The sequence below is a fragment of the Natator depressus genome, chromosome 22 (assembly GCF_965152275.1).
Source record: "Natator depressus isolate rNatDep1 chromosome 22, rNatDep2.hap1, whole genome shotgun sequence".
In the NCBI taxonomy this organism is placed as follows: Eukaryota; Metazoa; Chordata; order Testudines; family Cheloniidae; genus Natator; species Natator depressus.
The window spans coordinates 7,063,942-7,084,223 of record NC_134255.1 but is presented as its reverse complement, the minus strand read 5'-3'; the positions used below and the strand labels follow the sequence as shown (position 1 = coordinate 7,084,223).

Below are 20,282 nucleotides of genomic sequence, written 5' to 3'. Positions count from 1 at the left end.
GGCAACCATGATCCATGCCCTGCAGGTGGACAGAATCACACCTGTTCAAGAGTATTGATTAGGTAATGCTCAAGAGGCAGGAAGCTGCAACATGGATGCAAGCCTTAATATTACTGATTTGAATAGATTCTCTCCTTTATCCCACGTGGGAAGCACTAGTGTATGTAGAACTGAAAGTGCTGGGCTCTACTCTCAATGAAACATGCTTTAAGCCAGCAGGCGTGAAGGCAGCACAGATTTATTACAATGGTTCTCGTTTTCACTGTAAGTGGTTTGCAGAAGATATTTGACTCCTGTTCTAAATTATCCTACTTGCCAGCTGACTTTTAAGCACATGCATGTTGAAACAAAAAATGGATTCTCCCCTTACCTGCTCCTGGAAAACGCGCTTCTCCTCCCCCGTGCTGGGACGGACCACGTAGTCAGTCCTTCTGAAACAAAGATTAGTGTCAGCCCTCAGTGACTGCAGTCAAACTGCAGGTCCAAAGGATATCAAGCAGGACTAGCCACACACAGCCTACCTGCAAATGTGTCTCGGACAGGAGGAATAGATTCTGAATCAATCTACATTAATACAGAGCCTTTCATCTTTAAGGATCTCAAAGCATTCTCCAGATTGTATCCATGGAAAAGCAGCATCATTTAAAGGCTAGAGCAGGATTCTGGGAGCCAGGAGACTTGGGTCCTATCCCCAGCTCTGCCAGTGAAATCCTATCTGGACTGAGGGAAAGGTCACTTCACCTCTCTGCACCCCCATTTACGCGACAGTATTTGTACATGGCTCACAACCTCCCTGCGAGGTAGATTTCTTAAAATACAAAGAGCTCCGAGACAAAGAGGGAAAAGGTGCTACGGAAATGCACATGGTCTGTAATACAGGGACCATCAAAACGCTGCTACGGCTAGAACGGAATGTAGCGTCTGTCTAACAAAGCACAGTCAGACGAGACAGAATCTACGACAGGAAGCAAAGCAGAATTCCCCATCTAACTTAAATGGTAGGGGCAATTTAAGGAGGAAGAGACTAAATTGCCAGAGTAGGAATTTGGCCAGGACAACAAACTACACCTGAGATCTGGAAACCGAGCTGTGGTCCATAGTGAAGATTCTATGGTCAGAAATGCACAAAGGAGCACAGAATCCAGCTCATGCTCCTGGTGCTGTACTGGCTCTGCAAGACTTACTGATAAAGGTTTGTTTACGTCATTATTAGAGTCATCAGCAAAGATTTTGAGTAAGTGGCCCTTACAGAAGCTTTACCAAGAGAAAGGATAGCATGTGGTGATGGCTGCTCCAGAAGCAGGGGTTCAGGCCCAGAGGCCTGGTGACTGAACCCCACAGCTTTAGTAGGCATCACAGGCCTGGACTTTCAGGCTCTCTCATTGCCCAATACTTACACCCGGGGAATCGGTGTGGTGGCGTCTGAGCTGTCTTCATTTTCCTGTCAAGAAACAAAGAGAAATGTCAGCCTGTGGTATCTGCTCGTACCTGTGCTACAATGCTGCAGGTAACCGTGCTACGAAAGGAGAGACTGCCTCACCTTGAAAAAAGTCTGGTCTTTGGTCTCCAGCCAGAGCTGGAAGAGTGCTACCAGTTCCTTCTCGTGGTCTTGGGAAGAGCCTGGTACAAGAAGTCCAAGAAGAAAAAAATGGTTCAGAGAAGTTCTTTATTCTTTATGGAGCCAGCACACTCCTACCTGTACATCCTGATCGGTTCCCACCACCTCCCCCCACTCTGCATTCATTCAGCTCCAGAGCAACTTCCACTTACAGATAAGTCACTCTCCATACATACCATGATAATGCCAGAGTTAAATACACACAGACTGTTCAGGAAGCCCTAGGTATCCCATAGGTGGGTACAGCAGTATAGGGAAGGAAGACAACAGTCAAGCTCCAACTCCCCAAACTTCAGCAATGGCAGGAAAGATTGTGTGGGATAAGTGCATCTGATACTGACAGATGATCCTCACTCAGTGCTCCAAGTGAACTCCAGAAAAGTGAACCCCAGTACCCCAATCCCTGAACAGAAAATTCCCATGCCAAAATTCTCAAGTGAGTGCAGGAGTACCTTCCTGAGTCCAAAGCTCACAATCGGTTTAAGCCTGTGAATATGAGCAAGAATCACTGTGGTTAAGGACAGGAAGTTTTGCCTGGTAGCTAGAGCACAGAACTAGAAGTCGAGAGATCTGGACCCTCTTCCTGGCTCTGCCATTTACTTATTGACACCCTGGGTAAGCATCTATCAAGCTATGCCTCAGTTCCCCCATCTGTAAGAACACAGACCTGCCTCACAGAGGTCTGCGGAGCATAATTAACGTCTACAGAATACGTTGAGATCTTTGGGAGGAAGGCACTATAGAAGTGCAAACATGAAAAATGTTTTGGTCACGCTTGAAGGATGGAAGTGAAGGTCAGCAACACAAAGAAAGATGCTCCATCCCCTCTGGCCACTTACTCTACATAGCTGTCCCGTGTGTATCATTGAGACTTTACTGATGGCACAAACAAGACTTCCCTCTTGTAAGTCTTGCAGGGTAGAGATACCTTGCCATAGCTAACAGTAGAGAGAGTAGCCGACTACTGAAATAGCTGCTCTTCTCATTTCTCCAAGCTGCAGCAAACTGGGAAGGAAACACCTGGAGAAAACATCTGATCTTAACTATTTAGAAAACATGGTATGAAACAAGTTACCTACCAAGCAATTTCCACTGCTGAGTTTTTTCCTTGAATTCAACAAAGGGAGAAAAGCTGGAAGGAACATCTGCAATGGAAAAGACAAAGGCGTTTCATGCCCATGTTCCACGGATGTCTTACAAAGGCGCACACGCAAACTTTTACTACTGTCTTTCACGCTGCAGTTAGTCTCATGATGAAAAATAAAGCACTCTAACAGATTAAGTCACTACATCTCTAAATATGGAGTTGATGAAGGGTATTTTAGCAGGTCAGAATGGCAGTGGAAACCTCAATAGATCAGAACAGAATACCGAGCCTTTCACTTATAGGTTGCCAGTTTGAATCCTGTTCAGAATGAAAGAGACCAGAAGTGACCATATGATGGCTGCTTTTTGGCCAACATGAAATGAATTTGGGAAACATCAGTCCAGTTCCCAGTGAAGAATCCACATTGCAAAGACTATTCTCACAAATGATGATACCTGCTCCCCTTTTGGAAGCCTCAGCTAAGGAGCCAGGGTCCAAATGGGCGATGGAGACTGAACTCTCTTTGTGCCCCGAGCGTTGGAGTCTTAATGGAAGAAGCCTGCACCGCCACTACCCAGGTCGTACCTGTTCTGTGGATAATCAGAGAACTTCAGTTCCCTGGGCTCTTTCAGGCACCTTTCACCAGCACTCAGCTCAACATACAAAGTTTATACAGAGATCAGGAACCAAGCTGGACCCCAGGCACTGTGGTAACAGGATACAAAACAACTGCAACACCACTCAACCATGCTGCAGAACCCCTATCAGATGTGCAAGCAACACTGGCAATGACTCAGTGCTTTTGTGAATTAATTGCTGACTGGGGTTAAAATACAGACCAGCACAGATTCAAAATAGTAATGTTGTTTGTACTGGCATTTGAGTATGAGATTTTTACCTCTGCTGTCACCTGTCAGATATTGCAGAGCAGGCAAAACCAGTTCTGACCAGTTAGGGGCAAAGGAGAACCAGCTATTCAGAGTGCTCGCAGGGGAAGACTGCCAATCCAGAACTTTATCCTCAAGCTGAAAAAGAAAACAAGATGCATTTATAGTGTCTTTCATACAAGCGCTAAAGGTTTAATATGTAAGATAATAGAATATACAGCAGAGAGAAAGAAAGGGCAATCAAAAAAGAAAAAGATGTGACCACCTGTCATAAATATAAAGGGAAGGGTAAACCCCTTTAAAATCCCTCCTGGCCAGAGGAAAAATCCTCTCACCTGTAAAGGATTAAGAAGCTAAAGGTAACCTCGCTGGCACCTGACCAAAATGACCAGTGAGGAAACAAGATACTTTCAAAAGCTGGGAGGAGGGAGAAAAACAAAGGCTCTGTGTCTGTCTGTGTGATGCTTTTGCTGGGGACAGAACAGGAATGGAGTCTTAGAACTTAGTAAGTAATCTAGCTAGGTATGTGTTAGATTATGATTTCTTTAAATGGCTGAGAAAATAGCTGTGCTGAATAGAATGAATATTCCTGTCTGTGTGTCTTTTTTGTAACTTAAGGTTTTGCCTAGAGGGAGAGTCTATGTTTTGAATCTAATTACCCTGTAAGGTATCTACCATCCTGATTTTACAGAGGCGATTCCTTTTTACTATTATTAAAAGTCTTCTTGTAAGAAAACTGAATGCTTTTTCATTTTTCTAAGATCCAAGGGTTTGGGTCTGTGGTCACCTATGCAAATTGGTGAGGATTTTTACCAAACCTTCCCCAGGAAGTGGGGTGCAAGGGTTGGGAGGATTTTGGGGGGAAAGACATGTCCAAACTATGTTTTTTCAGGAATCCAGATAAAAGTTTGGTGGTGGCAGTGGAAGTCCAAGGGTAAAATAGTTTGTACCTTGGGGAAGTTTTAACCTAAGCTGGTAAAAGTAAGCTTAGGAGGTTTTCATGCAGGTCCCCACATCTGTACCCTAGGGTTCAGAGTGGGGAAGGAACCTTGACACCAGCTAAATTGTGAAGAGACACACATAGGAAAAGGATATGTCAGACAAAAGAAGCTGCAGAGGAGAAAGCTCTTGCACCAATGTGAATGAAGGCTGCACATGTGAAAAACAAGTTGCTCCCCCCTCATCTACCGTTAATATATGAACAGGAAGAAAGGGAGAGACAAGTTCTACAGTCAGATGGCTTCAAATTTATTATGAATGGTGCAAAAGTTCACTTTCCCAGCGTTTATGAAACACACGTTTAAAACCAAGAAGGGTATCTAAAGGCTTGTTCACTTGATTCAGCAGAATCACTGACATGTTTAACTAGCACAAAATTCCACAATTTTGCTGAGTATACAAAGACTTCTACAAGACCTATAAATTAGTAGATCCTTACCACAGAGAGACTAGCAGGTCCTTCTAGAAGGAGGATCTCCAGAAGAAGAGAGAAGAAGCTGGAAGAGATTTCATTTACTCCAAGACATGGCTTGATCTCTTCAAGAGGTCTTTGAATGAAGAAAAAACAAAAAACACAAAAACACAAAATATTAAATAATTTGGGTTTAAAAACATTTTACCAGCATACTCAACACGGCTTAGCCATGCCACTGCTTCCACTGCTCTTGCCATCGTGGCTACACTACTATTGATACCCACGCTAGCTCTCAGCGAGATAATGTGAGTGTGTGTTTGTGAGCTGGGAATCATGTCCTTCGCTTATAGTATAGCTATAGCCTGTCTCTCACTCTCTCTCTATCACACTCACCCCTCTATTCACTTTTTGGAAGCCACTTACTCTTCTTTAACAGCTGACAGAGCAATGGGGGATGGGTCCTGTGGTATTGGTGGGATTCCATCAGCATTGCTAAACGAGTCGGCCAAATCTTCCACCTCAGATTTAATCACCTTCAACTTTTTTTTCTTCTTTTCTTCCTTTTCTTTCACCTTCTTCTTCAGGATGGCAAGGTCAAACAAGGCTTTGGATAAGAGGAGACAGAACAAATCTCAGTGAAACACTTCAGTTTATAACAGTAGGGATCAGAAATGAACTAGATACTCAATTATGTATTTGGAAATGTATGCTACCACCAAATTATTCCACTGGAATATGGATTAACTTTTTGGAGTGACTATTTTTATATCTTTATAGGTGTTTGTATAACATTACACATATCCCCATACAACAGCAACTCGCCCAAAACTGCTGCAAAATAAGCAGTTAGTGCCACAGGGCACTTATTCAATCTTCTGCATTATTTGTAGGGAGATTCTGCGGGAAATCCCCTCCTCTTCCTCAATGTACTGGTCTTGACTAGAGAAACTCTTTAGCTGGGGGAAAGGGGTGTTTAAAAAAATAGGTGACATCAGAGATTGGGAGGACTGGCATATTTACCTAGATATCTAACATGCCACAGATTGCATTTATCCTCAGCTTTTCTTGTGCACATAATCTCCTGCGTCTACATTTATATCCACTAGCCTACCAAGTAATCATTAAATTAGGGTTATTTTCATGAAGGAAATTTTTTCCAGACCCAAATCTATAGCTATGTTTCTTTTTGTTAATATTTTGAGCTGTTTATTGCTAACAGACAAACTGTACTGTAAGTTGATGGACAACCACTCTACTTCCCTCTGGAGAGCTGCAGCAACAGAAAGCCAAAGGGGCACATTGCCATGACAACACTGACCTGCCAAGGAGCCCTTCCGGCCAGCATTCACACGGGTCATGATGTCATCAAGAGTCAGGTCCCCTGTCACTAGGTCAGGGTGGTCCTACACAGGACAAAGAGGGATAGGGGAAAGAGGCACAGGAGAAAAAGGGCAGTGTGTTAAAATAACGAAGAGGCCATGGCAAAGACCTAGAATGTATCTGTGGATTGCCTACAGAAACTCAACTTACTGAAGGTGAACCTAGGAAACTACTTAGCCCTTGTGGCACTCTGTACCTCAGAGCATCCCCCTGGAACCTCCACATTCACCCCGACATATAATTATGATATAGTTCATACAAAGCATGGCATACAGTCCACAAACATTTAATCTCCCCATAACACATCACTGGTGAGTTCTAGGAGACCTCTGTAGATGTCAGAATAAAAGACAAAAGGTACATATCTATGTAGACTTAACTGTAGAGCATGATAAAGGTTAAACTGGTTATGCTTTGACAAGTGACAAAGCCCTCATGAGTCCAGATGTATTCTCTCCCAGGGATCCCAAATTAAACTGCAGTTTAAAACTCAAACATTTAACTCCTGGCATCTCAATGCTGGCACTTCCAGGGACCATGCCTGCAAAGCCATAACTCCCCAACATTCTGGGATTTGGAAACCAAGATGAATTCTACCTCTTCCATCCTCAAAGATTCCAAAGCCACAACCTAGCTGACAATTTTGCTGAGGATGCATGAGGAAGAATAGAAGCCAACTTGGGTCTCCCATAGCCGTTTTGACTTTGAAGGGCTGAAAGAGATAAAAACTTCTCATTGTGGGGGGCGGGGGAGGAAGACATATGACAGATGGAAAGTAGAGGGGCTGTATGAGAAGGGCCCATAAGAAATTACAATAAATTTACCAGCCGTAACTGCACTATACCTTACAGCTGACAGACAAGCTAAAAAACAAACAGAGGTAATTCCCAGCCCCGTGTCTCCTAGGTGTCTTACAGGCTGACGTTTCCGTTTCTCATGATGCTTCTTCAGCATCATCTTCAGGTCATTCTCCCCAAAATCAAGTTTATCTGTAATGAAATAAATCCAAGAAAAACTATTACCAGAATTCCTTGTCAGTCTGTTATTACAGTAATTTAACATACCTTTTCCTTATCCATCCCCGCCTTCAACAATCTTCAAGTTTTAATAGCTAAGTGCAACTTGACAGCTTGAAATTCAGCCTGTGACCCAACTAGAGCAGGTCATGAAAAGCCACCACAACACTTTCTTATCCAGCTTTTCTTGGTGGTTTTCTTGGGAGTAGTGTGTAAGAATAGTGTGCAGATTTGACTAGACAGCCCTAGGATTAGCTCCCTTGATATACAATACCATTCAACTTGCATTATGGGGTGCTGCTTTATCCATTAGAGAGTGAACAATGATGAACATACACATCACAGCAACAGAGAGGAAGCAAGGCTGTGTGTTAAAATACTAGCTTGCCTCAACAGAAATTCAGCCTTGAAACAAACCGGAAGGAGTATATCTAGAGACCTCACGGATCAAGAATAAAGTGAAGCATTACAAAAGATCATGTCCATGATGTCATTAACTTTCAGTACTTGACGGAATCACACTTTCTGAATAAAGCTATGTCTATACTAGAGAGCATACAACAGCACAGCTGTACCGATGAAGCTGCACCGCTGTAAGATCTAGTGTCGCCGCTTTATGACGACGGGAGAGTGTGTGTCACTCGGGGGAAGGCGTGGAGGGGAGCATGTTTCACACCCTTGAGCGACATAAGTTTTGCCTACACACATGGTAGAGTAGACATGGCCTAAGTAGTTCCAAGCACCTTCTGACTACTTCACTTGTGCCTTCGCTCAATTCTCACCTGCTGTTTTCATATCCAGAGTTGACAATGTGGGAATCACTCTCAGGGGAAGAGCTGGACTCGGGCAATGTGCTGGAGAATTTGGAAGCCAGGAACTTAGATCTGAGAAAACAAAAAGCTGTAAAGTTAATTTTTTCCCCTGACAGGGAATGCTGCCCAAATAGCCAATTAACTCTATCCCCAGGGTTCAAAGGAGCCAAGCCAATGAAACATGAATCCAACAGCTACCTTCCTGTCAAAGAGACACTCTCCACATCCCCTCACTTCCCTGGCAGCTTCCCTTTCACCAACTGGACTGGTTATTTAAACAGCCATTAAAAGCAGACCTGAATTAGAGGAACAGTGTTTTAATAGTCTGGTAGTTGAGTCTCCGGGCTAATCCCAACACCGACACGGATGCGGTGCATGGTTTTGGCCAAGTCACTTCATCTTTGCATGAATATTTCAATTTCCCTTTCTTATCTCTTTAACAGCAATATTGCGAGGCATTACTACTAAAATTTTGTAAAACTCTGAAAAAAAATAAGGTGTTATTGATTCCCCCAGAAAACAAACAGTCTGAGTATGCACCCCAGTACAAGCAGGAGAACCATGGTCCACCCGTTTCCCAACCTGCACAAACACAGAAGACTGTCAGGGAAAGAAAACATATGAACTTTAAAAGTAAATAAAGGTGATTGTTTCCGTGATGTGCACGCCTATCCACTAGGAACCTGACTCTCAACCCCCACCTAAGCATAAAGTCTGTCAGAAGGTGGTACACCATTCATTACTACCACCTTGGGCACCCCTGGAACCAGGAACCCAGAGTTGGAAGTCTGTATTATCAGTTATCCATCAGTTCCCTGAGCCATCCATTGCCCCGTGTAAGGCAAGTTTATGTCAGAAACGTGTTGAGGAAGGATTTATTATTCTCCAATAAAAAGTAAAATTCCTAGGAAATAGTGACTTTTCCAATGTCCAGTTCTGGCATCAAGGCCAAAGAAGGCTTTCAACTGTGCCAGTATCTGCAGAGAGCTTTTCAGAGCAGCCCACACCCCTCTCTCTCTCATGCTATTCCTGGAACACACTGGCTACATTACCTTCTTCATCAGAGGATAAAGTGGTGTCTCCACATTCCTCCTTCACCTCCCTCAGAACCTTCAGGTAGCGCTGATGTGTCCGTCTATCCCGTTCTTCTGGGCCACATGGAGGGGATGGATATTTTTTCTTAAGGGTCAGATCAGGGCCACCTTTCCTAGCCAGATCCAGCAGGTGCTGTAGTAAAGAGACAGACATCTACAACAGAGGGAAGACTCTGGGATGCAGAGTCCAGCTTTGAGGGGAATGAGTAACTTATACCCACCTACAGGTCAATTTAATTAGTTAAAAAAATTATAACATATACCATCATTACACGGTTGCTGGTATTACCTACCCAGTTCTTTATAAGCTAACTAACAGCATTCTAGTATTTAGTATGTAGGGAATCCCAGAAAGTATGCCAGTACTTAATAAAGGGGAAGTCTAATAACTGATGGTATTCCTGCATCACTTTCCATTCTCATTATCCCTTATTCTCATTCTATATGATCCATTTTGTCAAGTACAGGCTTTTCATTGTTCGGAAGAGCACTTGAAGAGGTTTGCACCCCATGAAGTTTAGCACTTCAAAAGAAAAAAGTAGTTTAACCCTTAGGATAACAAAGAAGAGATATTTGATCCACATGCAAACCCCACCTCCCAGCTCTCATTCCCATCCCCAGTGTAAGAGCTCCCGTCCCACTCAACAGGTAGAACAATTCAGTCCCCCTGACTATCTAACCTTAGCCAGAAGCCACCATCATGGCATGGAGCCCAGTAATCATATGCCTCCAGCCTACATTGCTGTTGTGACATCTCTTCTCTCTGATTCCTGGCCTGAGGGACAGGCAAGATGCTTCAGGAGCACAGACTGAGCGATCTTCCCAGTAGAGGGGGGTAGGAGTGGCCCTTCCATGAGTCCAGACCTGCTCTACCTACCAGCAGCCAGAAACTCTCCCTACTCCTTACTTCAGTACCTCCACTGCACTGTCTAGTTTCACTCAAACTGCAGCTTCCAAGGACTGCTTCTTCAAGAGATAGTGAAGTTTAATTGGTGTCTGTAAAATGCTTTGAGATCCTCAGATTAAAGATCCAGGAGTCATGTACTTAATTAAGGACTGCCTAAGAAAGGTGAGACTACTGACTGACAGCAGAAGTGGCGATGTTGGTACAAATAAATGGTTTATTTGGAAGATAGTTCCTCTTTCCTTATCTACCAAGAGACTCAAGTTCGGGTTCTGGGTTTCCCCTGCTAAAGGGTATGGCATCAGTAACATCCAAGTGGATAAGCTTAGGTTTTTGTGACCACTTACAAAAGAAACTGGACACTGAACTCAATCTCAGCAGGAGAAAAACTGTCCAATTAGCCTTCAAACAACACATGCAACCAGCTTTAATACAAGGCGAAAGATTTATACAATCTGAAGAGAAACTGTATCTAATGTTTAATACAGTAGTATTTTTTCATGACTATTAACAACTTAATGAAAACACTGTCATATTAAAAAATAACCTCAAACAATACTTGACTGCACTCCCAGTCAGATACATTTAGAAGCCAAGATACCAATGCCCTAACGAAAATGGAATGCAGACTAATGGTTAGAGAAAAAAGTTGGAGTCAGTACTTGCGGTTTGCTATCACAGGTGACAAGAAGACAGCATTGGGAATGGACTAGCCCAGGGAGTCGAACTTTCTGGTTCTATTCCCAACGTTGACACTGAACAACATGATGTTGGGGGAAGTCACTTGACCCTCACTTTGCCAGCCCATAAAATGACAGTATTTATTTTGCTGGGATGGAAGGGGGTGAGGGAGAAAGGCTGAGAGCTAAATATAATTGGTCTCTATATTTGGCCTTGGTGCAACTGCTGCTGGAATACTAGGTCCAGTTCTGGGGCCCATAATCCAAGAAGGAGGTTGATAAATTGGAGAAGGTTCAGAGAAGACTCAAGAGAACAATTAAAGGATTAGAAAACCTCTCTCTAGTGACAGACTCAAAGCTCAATCTGTTCAGTTTAACAAAGGGAAGGTTAAAGGGTGACTTGATTACACTCTATACATATCTGCATGGGGAACAAATATTTAACAATGGGCTCTTCAGTCTAACAGAGAAGGTATAACTGGCTGGAGGTTGAACCTAAACCAGTTCAGACTGGAAATAAGCTGAAAATGTATACCTGTGGGTAACTATCTTCTCATAAGTATAAAGGGAAGGGTAACTACCTTTCTGTATACAGTGCTATAAAATCCCTCCTGGCCAGAGGCAACATCCTGTTACCTGTAAAGGGTTAAGAAGCTCAGCTAACCAGGCTGGCACCTGACCCAAAGGACCAATAAGGGGACAAGATACTTTCAAATCTTGGGTGGGGAAACGCTTTTGTTTGTGCTCTTTGTTTACTTGGTTGTTCTCTCTTGGGACTGAGAGAGGCCAGACAGAAATCCATCTTCTCCAACCCATCCTAATCCAAGTCTCCAATATTGCAACCAGTATAGGTAAGACAGGCAAGACGGATTAGTTTATATTTCGTTTTATGTGAATTTTCCCTGTGTTAAGAGGGAGGTTTATTCCTGTTTTCTGTAAACTTAAGGTTTTGCCCGGATGGGGATCCTCTGTGTTTTGAATCTGAATACCCTGTAAAGTATTTTCCATCCTGATTTTACAGAGATGATTTTTACCTTTTTTTCCCCTTTCTCTCTCTCTCTTTTTTTTTTAAATAAAATCCTTCTTTTAAGAATCTGACTGATTTTTCCATTGTTCCAAGATCCAGGGGTTTGGGTCTTTGATGATTTTGTAACCAATTGGTTAGGATATTATTCTCAAGCCTCCCGAGGAAAGGGGGTGTGTAGGGCTTGGGGGGATATTTTGGGGGAAGACATCTCCAAGTGGTCTCTTTCCCTGTTTCGTTTAAAACGCTTGGTGGTGGCAGCATACAGTTGAAGGACAAGGCAAAGTTTGTACCTTGGGGAAGTTTTTAACCTAAGCTGACAAGAATAAGCCTAGGGGATCTTTCATGAGGGTCCCCACATCTGTACCCTAGAGTTCAGAGTGGGGAAGGAACCCTGACATACTTCTTGAAGAATCTACCAAGGGTCATGCTGCATCACCGGCAATTTTAAAATCAAGACTGGATGTTTTCCAAAAGTTCTGCCCTAGGTATTATTTTGGGGATAGTTCTATGGCCTGTGTTTTATAGGAGATCAGACTAGATGATCACTATGGTCCCTTCTGACCGTGGAATCTATACATTTATAAAACAATGAGGTTCTCATGGGGGAAGGAAAAAAAGGGGGGGGGTGCTGCATAGAAGAGTACGGCATCTGTGCAGGTTCAGGGTAAGATAGATACTTGTCAAATATCTGCGTGAGCATCCAGAATCCTTTCAGCAACTTTACATTTAAGGACCAACCAAGCCTCAAATCAAAACAACTGCAGTATTTAATAAAACATTCCAGCAGGGAATAGTGGCTACATGACCACCACCAAATCCTTCAACAGACAAACTTAAACCATGTTTTTCATGTAATGCATCAGGTAACTCACTGCACCTTGCAAGAACTTACGTTGCGGGAAGCAAGGATCTGCTTGAGCAGTCGGTAGAAGTACTGCTGCTGGGAGTTCAGGTAGCGTTTGTATTGGGACTTGAAACAGAGCTGTCGGTATTTCACAACTTCAGGATTAAAGTGCCCATCTGTAGAAAAGAATAAAAACTGTTTTGACTTCCCTTAGCTACAAGCTGAAAGGAAACCTTTTTTAAAAGTTTTCAGTTTATTTTCTCTACATAAATAATCCAGCTGCTACACCAGCCACGACCTGTTGAAAAATCAAGTATAATATCAAAGAGATTACATTTCTCAGAGGTGTGACAAGATCTGGAGCTTTGCTGTTCTAGGTCAGATGACCAAGAGTTCTTGTCACATTACAGTGGCCTCTGAGAAATAAGTCTGGAGGTCTCAGCAGACAGTGTACACATCACAAAAAAGGCACTAGTTGATGCCTTGTTGACAGTCTCAGCAAACAGGTCTGTGTTGTACCAAGCCCATGAATAAACAGAGCTCCAGTCTCCTTCTCGATCAACCTGGCACCTTTCACCAGATATACATTCAATAAAAAAAAATTAAAAGCAGAATGAGCTGACACTGACCTCGGAAGAGTTTCTGGGCAATGTGCAGTGGGTTTCCAAAGCGGAAGTTCTCTCCGCTAAACAGCGCTGGGATGAGCTTGTTCTGGTGCTCAGTGTTGTTTTCCGGGAAATGGGGCAAGAACTTTTTTAGGTGGTCTCGCTGTGAGTCTGTCAGCACCTCCTGCCACGTAGACAGGCTGACAACTTCAAAAAAGATCTCAGGCTGAAAGGAGACAAAGACAAGAACGAAGCAAAATACCTTTCAGCATCTTTAACAAATCTTTATCCCTCAAGGGTTTCCAGAGTTAAATATAAGTCACAAGACACTGTCTGGTGCAGACTGTGGAAAGCGGTAGTGTAAAACACTGAAAGGCAAACGTATTAAAGGATTCCAGTCATGAGGACCCATAACAGATGGAGAGAGAGATCAGGAGGTATAAAAGTAACAGAAAGATGTTTTAATATTAGATCTGAGAAGACAGTGAGAGTCACTACGTTTACTAGATAAAGAACAGACTAGGAAAAAAGGGGGCTTTTAAAATAGATTTGGCTAACATGACTTGAAACACCACTCAGCACCTTTAAAATCATGTTTAGCTAGCTATGTTGTAATCTAGGAAGGAGCCCAGGCTACAAGACAACAAGCTGTCAACCACGAGCTGTTAAAATGTCTCTATACAGGTGTCAGGGGAAGGGGGAGTTCCAATTGTGTTAAACTAACCAGACTGAGTCAAGTTGATTTCAAAACCCACCTTTTTTCAGCAGGGCCTGGGACACCTGGGGATGTTACCCCTCTTTTCCCCCACCTCACAACTGCTCTGACTTTCCTCTGTGAAACAGTGAGAATAATATCCACAACCTCCTTGCGAGGTGAGTAAGTAGTTAGGTTTGACAAACACTCTGGAAATGGAAAGTGCTCTTATTATTACTTACATCCTCTAAGAGGTCCTCTGGCAGGCTAACTCTTGTTGTTCCCAGCATGCAGTCCTCCATGATCCGTGTGCCATTTCCCTCCCCGCATGGTCCCAGCTCCAATGGGTCTGTCAGCATGTGGTCCAGAGAATCCATTCTGCACTGTACTCTCAGTCCCTGAACAAAAGAAACTATCATCTACTGGCATAAACTTGCCAACAACAAAGTCCAAAATTCTCAGATACAACTGAAGGGGTCAGTTTTTTAGAAGGTTTGATGAAGAAATTATTTTAACAGAATCCATTCAAGTTCCACAGAATTGTGTAACTGCCATGTGAATTTACTAAATAGTGAAATAGACAATGCAGATCTGATAGACGTACTCGGGACTATCACTCTTTCAGGTGACATGCCAGCACACAAACATACACAGAGTATATATAAACACCACTAGGGAAACAGAAATGGACATTAGCTGATTAATAGCCATAGTTTTACATTTTTCTTACCGGTTCCACTTACAACACTAATAATTTACTTTTCACTATATATGCAATTTATATTTTGCCTGTCACTGAACTTTAATAATAAAGACTGGCCTGGTCAGCTTCACTTTGAGTCTTATGCACTACATCATTGCTGCAATATTTGGGATGAAACACTGTTGAGGAATGTTTAAATCCACATAAAAAAAGTGTTTTTATATACAAACTAATTTGGAGGCCTAAATTTAAATCACTTTTACATTAAATTCTCTCTTACAACATGGTTTATGGTTATGCTCAGAAGCCTCACAACCCAAGATTCTGAAGAGGGTGAAACCTATAAGTAGAGTAATGCAAACTACAAGAAATAGAAAAAGCCAAGACATGGGGATAGATGACAAGTGTAAAAAGAATGATGAAGTAAGAGCTACTGGAATTAGAGGGTGTTGCCTGCTGAGCAAACCAGACCTCAGGCTACAGGTCTGCAAAGATACTTCAAGGCTCTGACCAGATGCGAGATCTGTAAATATTTTCCCTTTATTTTCCATAGCAGCCTGAAGCTTTCTTACAAGTGAGTTAAACATTACTCTCATGCCTCCACTCTTGAGCTCTCTGCCACCATGCAAAATATGCCACAATAAGATGATGTAGACATGAAAGAATTCCAGACTTTGCTTCTGTGGTTGTGACTTCAATACACCATCTACAAAGGGCCAACTACTCAGCAGCATCAGGCTTGTCCAAACAGCAAACATTAAGCCATTCATTTGTTTGCCCTACATGTGAATCCCGATTCATGTTCAGCCACTGGAACACTGAACGTAATTAATTTTGAAATCTCATTTCTATTCCAAGCCATAGTGCAGTTTGATTCAATATATCACAGGGGATGAGTTCCTTTTCAGAACTAAATTGGCTCAGAGGAGGAATTACCTCTTGCCTGCAGAAAGTGTGGACACTCTAGCCAAGGATTAAGAACATTAGAGAAGCCGGATTAAAGTATGTGAACTGAAGTCATCTCAAATGTACCTGATCTGTGAATAAACAAGAGATTGAACTTTAATCAATAAGAGTAGAAAAATGGGAATACGTTTACTTTTTTAAAATTAAAACGCAAGTTCTAGGACTTTTAGCTTCATAAATAATCTGGTTAAACCATGTGAATTCATCATAAATTGGAGCAACAGACAACTACACTGCCAATAAAGACAATTATAATCCAACATGGTCAACTAGCATTTCAATGGGGCTTACAAAATATACTCTATAAGCTTTGTGAGGTATGGGAAGTCATACTAGTTCTACTATACAGGGAGAAACTGAGGCACAGAGATTAAGGGACTTTCTTAAGAGCCAGTGGCAGTCAGGAATAAGTCTCAGCAGTCCTTGCTCCCACTGCCCAAAAGACCATTTACACAGCAAATTCAATGCCTGACCTACCATTCCCTATTAAAAATATTACAATCATGATACTCTACACCAGCTACTATAAGACACAGAGTTACCTAATTCTTCCAGATCACCCTCATTTATTTTTAAAAGGGCTTTCCAAATTTATTTAGATCTTGCGGCCTATATCAGGCTCAAAGCACTTACAAAATATAACACCAACCATTGATAAAATGAAAACAAGACAAATGCTCAAACGCAAACCACAGAGGCTATAACAACATACACCCACTAACAGGGGTGGGCAATCTACGGCCTGCTAGCCATTTTAAGCCGGCCCTCGAGCTCCCGCTGGGGAGTGGGGTCTGGGGCTTGCCTTGCTCCGGCGCTCCAGCCAGGGCGAAGGGTCTGGAGCCACTCCACACGGGAGCCGTGGCATGGCCTGGCTCTGGTGCTTCAGCAGGAGAGCAGGGTTGGGGGCCGATCCACGCAGCTCCCGGAAGCTGCAGCATGGCCCCACTCCGGCTCCTACACGCTCCAATGGTCCCCTCCGGCGCTCCAATGGGAGCTGCAGGGGCAGCGCCTGCGGACAGGGCAGCATGCAGAGCCACCTGGCTGCGCCTCCCAATAGGAGCCAGAGAAGCGACATGCTGCTGCTTCCGGGAGCCACTTGAGATAAGCGCCGCCCGGAGCCTGCACCCCTGAGCCTTGCCCCAAGCCTCAACCCCCTTCCCTGATCCCCCTCCCATCCTCCAAACCCCTTGATCCCAGCCCGGAGCACCCTCCTGCACCCCAAGCCCCTCATCCCAAGCCCCACCCCACATCCCACTCCCCCTCCCGCACCCTAAACTCCTCATTTTTGGCCCCACACCAGAGCCCTCACCCCCTCCTGCACCCCAACGCCAATTTTTGAGCCTTCATGGCCTGCTATACAATTTCTATTCCCAGATGTGGCCTTTGGGCCAAAAAGTTTGCCCACCCCCGTGCTAACATATCACATAACAAAACAAACTCCTCAAATGGCACTCATCATCACCCTCTAACCATCCCTTCCAAAGAGCCCTGGGAAAGAAGGATGGACATAGATAGATCTGATTGCAATGGCTAGGTATTTCTTCAGGGAGTGCTCATCCCCCAAAATAATTCAATGCTTTTTCTGCTAACAACAAATATTGATAACCAAAGTCAGCAGCAACACTACAAACAAACAAACAGTAAGTGCACAGGATGGAGGAAAAACTAGCCTGGCTGAGAACACACGTCCACTCAAGGGATCAGAAGCCGCTAGAAAGGAATACGGTTACCCGGGTCACAAACAGTGGCTTGGAGGACGTTGCCAAGCACCCCCAACAAAAAGCCCCACTCTCTCCACAGATCACCCTGCCCCCCAGGAACCCTCACAACATGCTAGTAGCTCATCCCTGGGAACCCAACCACCCCGCCCCATGGGCCACCCAGCTCCCCCACCCCCCAGGAGCTCCATGGGCCACCCAGCTCCCCCACCCCCCAGGAGCCCCATGGGCCACCCAGCTCCCCCACCCCCCAGGAGCCCCATGGGCCACCCAGCTCCCCCACCCCCCAGGAGCCCCATGGGCCACCCAGCTCCCCCCGCCGTCTCCTGTCCCCCCTTCACCACCACCCCGCAGGCCCCTGTCCCCCCGTACCCCACCCCCAGGAGGCCCCCGAAGGCCCTTGCCCCCAGGAGCCCCCCTCACCTGTCCCGCGCAGCCGGCTCCAGGCCGCACGCGGCTCACCCAGCTCCCAGATTTCGGGAGGGAGGGAGGGGCGGGCGCAGCAGCCAGGGAGTTCGCGGGGTCACGGGGGGGGGGGAGGGGCAGAGGCGCGCGCGCCCTCTCCCCAGAGCGCGAGCACGGTGCCCAGAAGGCGGAGCCCCCAGCTCAGCCTGGCGGACCCTTCTTACGCATGCGCACCTGCCCTTCCCGGCGGCCTCAGCGTCGAAAGTCTGCACGGCAGCCTCTCACGCAGGCGTGATGTCACGTAGTGGGCGTGGCTCTGGGTGGGTGGGGTTAGCGCAGCGCGGGGGGCGGTACCGGAAAAAATAGGGAGCAAGGTTTGTTGTGAGGAAGTGGGTGCCCAGGGGGGTGCAGCTGCGGGTGCCAAGGTGAGGGGGAGGGGCACTGGTGTGGAGGGGCAGATCGACGTGGGGGGGCGGATACACGGGGGGCGGGGCACTGGTGGGGGGGGCGGATAGACGTGGGGGGAGGGGCACTGGTGGGGGGGGCGGATAGACGTGGGGGGAGGGGCACTGGTGTGGGGGGGCGGATAGACGTGGGGGGGAGGGGCACTGGTGTGGGGGGGGCGGATAGACGTGGGGGGAGGGGCACTGGTGTGGGGGGGCGGATAGACGTGGGGGGGAGGGGCACTGGTGTGGAGGGGCAGATACACGGGGGGAGGGGCACTGGTGTGGAGGGGGCGGATAGATGGGGGAGGGGCACTGGTGTGGAGGGGGCGGATAGATGGGGGCGGGACACTGGTGTGGAGGGGGCGGATACACGGGGGAGGGGCACTGGTGTGGAGGGGGCGGATAGACGCGGGGCGGGGCACTGGTGTGGAGGGGGCGGATACATGGGGGAGGGGCACTGGTGTGGAGGGGGCGGATACACGGGGGGAGGGGCACTGGTGTGGAGGGGGGCGGATAGACGTGGGGGGGAGGGGCACTGGTGTGTGTGTGGTGGATAGACGTTGGGGGAGGGGCACTGGTGTGTGTGTGGTGGATAGACGTGGGGGGAGGGGCACTGGTGTGGAGGGGGGCGGATAGACGTGTGAGGGGAGGGGCACTGGTGTGGAGGGGGGCGGATAGACGTGTGAGGGGAGGGGCATGGGTGTGGAGGGGGGCGGATAGATATGTGTATGTGGGGGTCTGATAGCTTCTGAGCTTTTCTCAGTATTCTCCTTGTAGGGGTGACTTTGCACCTGCTAGTTCCAAGGTCTCTAAACATGCTTGATGCGTTTCTGCAGCCCAAACTGGTTTATCACATGCTGTGGTTGAGCTGTCTGGACAGCTGCCAGACCAGGTTAAACCTGGCTTTAAAACCACATATGAGGCTCTTTAATGAGCGCAGGTCTTTGTGGGGAATCAGTTTGGCTGCAAATGCAAATAGAAAACAGTTATGTAGGTGGTCCCTCAATCTTCTCTTCTGGAATCCATTTCATTCCCTTTTCCCCACCTTAGTTCCCACTTACACCCTTTAAGAACAGAGGAGTTGCCACACTAGCTCAGATCCATTTAATCCAGTATCCTTTCTTTTATAATTAAGGCTATGATTTTGGCACTGGTATTATTATCAAACGTCAGAGACGGGATGCCGACAATAAACAGTAAATCATGGATTTATTGAAGCCGAAGCCCGATCCCTGCCACCCAGGGCTGAATCACTGGAATTTTCAAGAAATCACAGAGGTTTCATAAAATCACAGAATCCATGACAGATGTGTAGCCTTACTTACAATGTCTGTTGCCAAGTGCTTTGGAGGAAGGAATTGTCTCTATAGTAGACAATTATGCAATAGCATGACCTTAGGGGAAGTTCTTTACTAGCTCCCATCATTAAAACACACAATCAGACCACTTTTTACAGTGCGCAAGTTTTCATTTTATTTCCCTTCCTCACTGCTCAGTCCTCTGAGTCCCCCAAGACCCTTCTTCTCCCCTGCTCCTCTTGTCCTCCTCGACCCTGGGTCTGCATTTCTCATGCAGCCAGCTCTGTTCCTCAAATACTGTTCTGAAAGATCATTGCCTAAAATGTCAAAATGGAACTGCATCAAGAATACATGGAGGTAAGTCATGTGGTGCTGATGTGATGCTAAATCACTAAGTAACACTTCTCTCTCCTTAGAATTAACCACTGTTTGCATGGCCAGTTCATACATTCACAGCAGTGATGGGATGAAAGCCCCTCTGATTTTTCAGATATGAAGTCCTTTCTATTATATTTCTGAAGGACTACATTAACAATTTCATCATTGGATCTGTACATCCTTCTGCAGAAAAGATATCAAGAGGCTAGTATTCCCATCTCCAGCATCTCTTACAGAACCATGAGGACCTCTTTCCCGGTCCCCATCCCCACTCATCATACCCTGTATCATAGCTACCATCTCTCC

At 45.5% G+C, this 20,282-nt stretch overlaps 1 protein-coding gene across 1 annotated transcript in view; it reads right to left on the bottom strand.

The window, feature by feature from the left end:
- NFRKB (nuclear factor related to kappaB binding protein) overlaps positions 1-17,942 on the bottom strand; it is a 33,450-nt gene extending 15,508 nt beyond the window's left edge. The window contains exons 1-16 of the mRNA XM_074936640.1: positions 17,873-17,942; positions 15,702-15,802; positions 14,305-14,460; positions 13,393-13,594; positions 12,812-12,939; positions 9,267-9,441; positions 8,185-8,286; positions 7,302-7,375; positions 6,325-6,409; positions 5,430-5,610; positions 5,031-5,139; positions 3,604-3,730; positions 2,698-2,763; positions 1,541-1,620; positions 1,398-1,441; positions 371-431 (exon numbers count right to left, since the gene is read on the bottom strand). Of these exons, the coding sequence (XP_074792741.1) occupies positions 371-431; positions 1,398-1,441; positions 1,541-1,620; positions 2,698-2,763; positions 3,604-3,730; positions 5,031-5,139; positions 5,430-5,610; positions 6,325-6,409; positions 7,302-7,375; positions 8,185-8,286; positions 9,267-9,441; positions 12,812-12,939; positions 13,393-13,594; positions 14,305-14,439 (1,569 nt within the window). The 5' untranslated portion in view covers positions 14,440-14,460; positions 15,702-15,802; positions 17,873-17,942. The remainder of the gene's footprint in view (positions 1-370; positions 432-1,397; positions 1,442-1,540; positions 1,621-2,697; positions 2,764-3,603; positions 3,731-5,030; positions 5,140-5,429; positions 5,611-6,324; positions 6,410-7,301; positions 7,376-8,184; positions 8,287-9,266; positions 9,442-12,811; positions 12,940-13,392; positions 13,595-14,304; positions 14,461-15,701; positions 15,803-17,872) is intronic.
- Between the last annotated feature and the right edge of the window lie 2,340 nt (positions 17,943-20,282).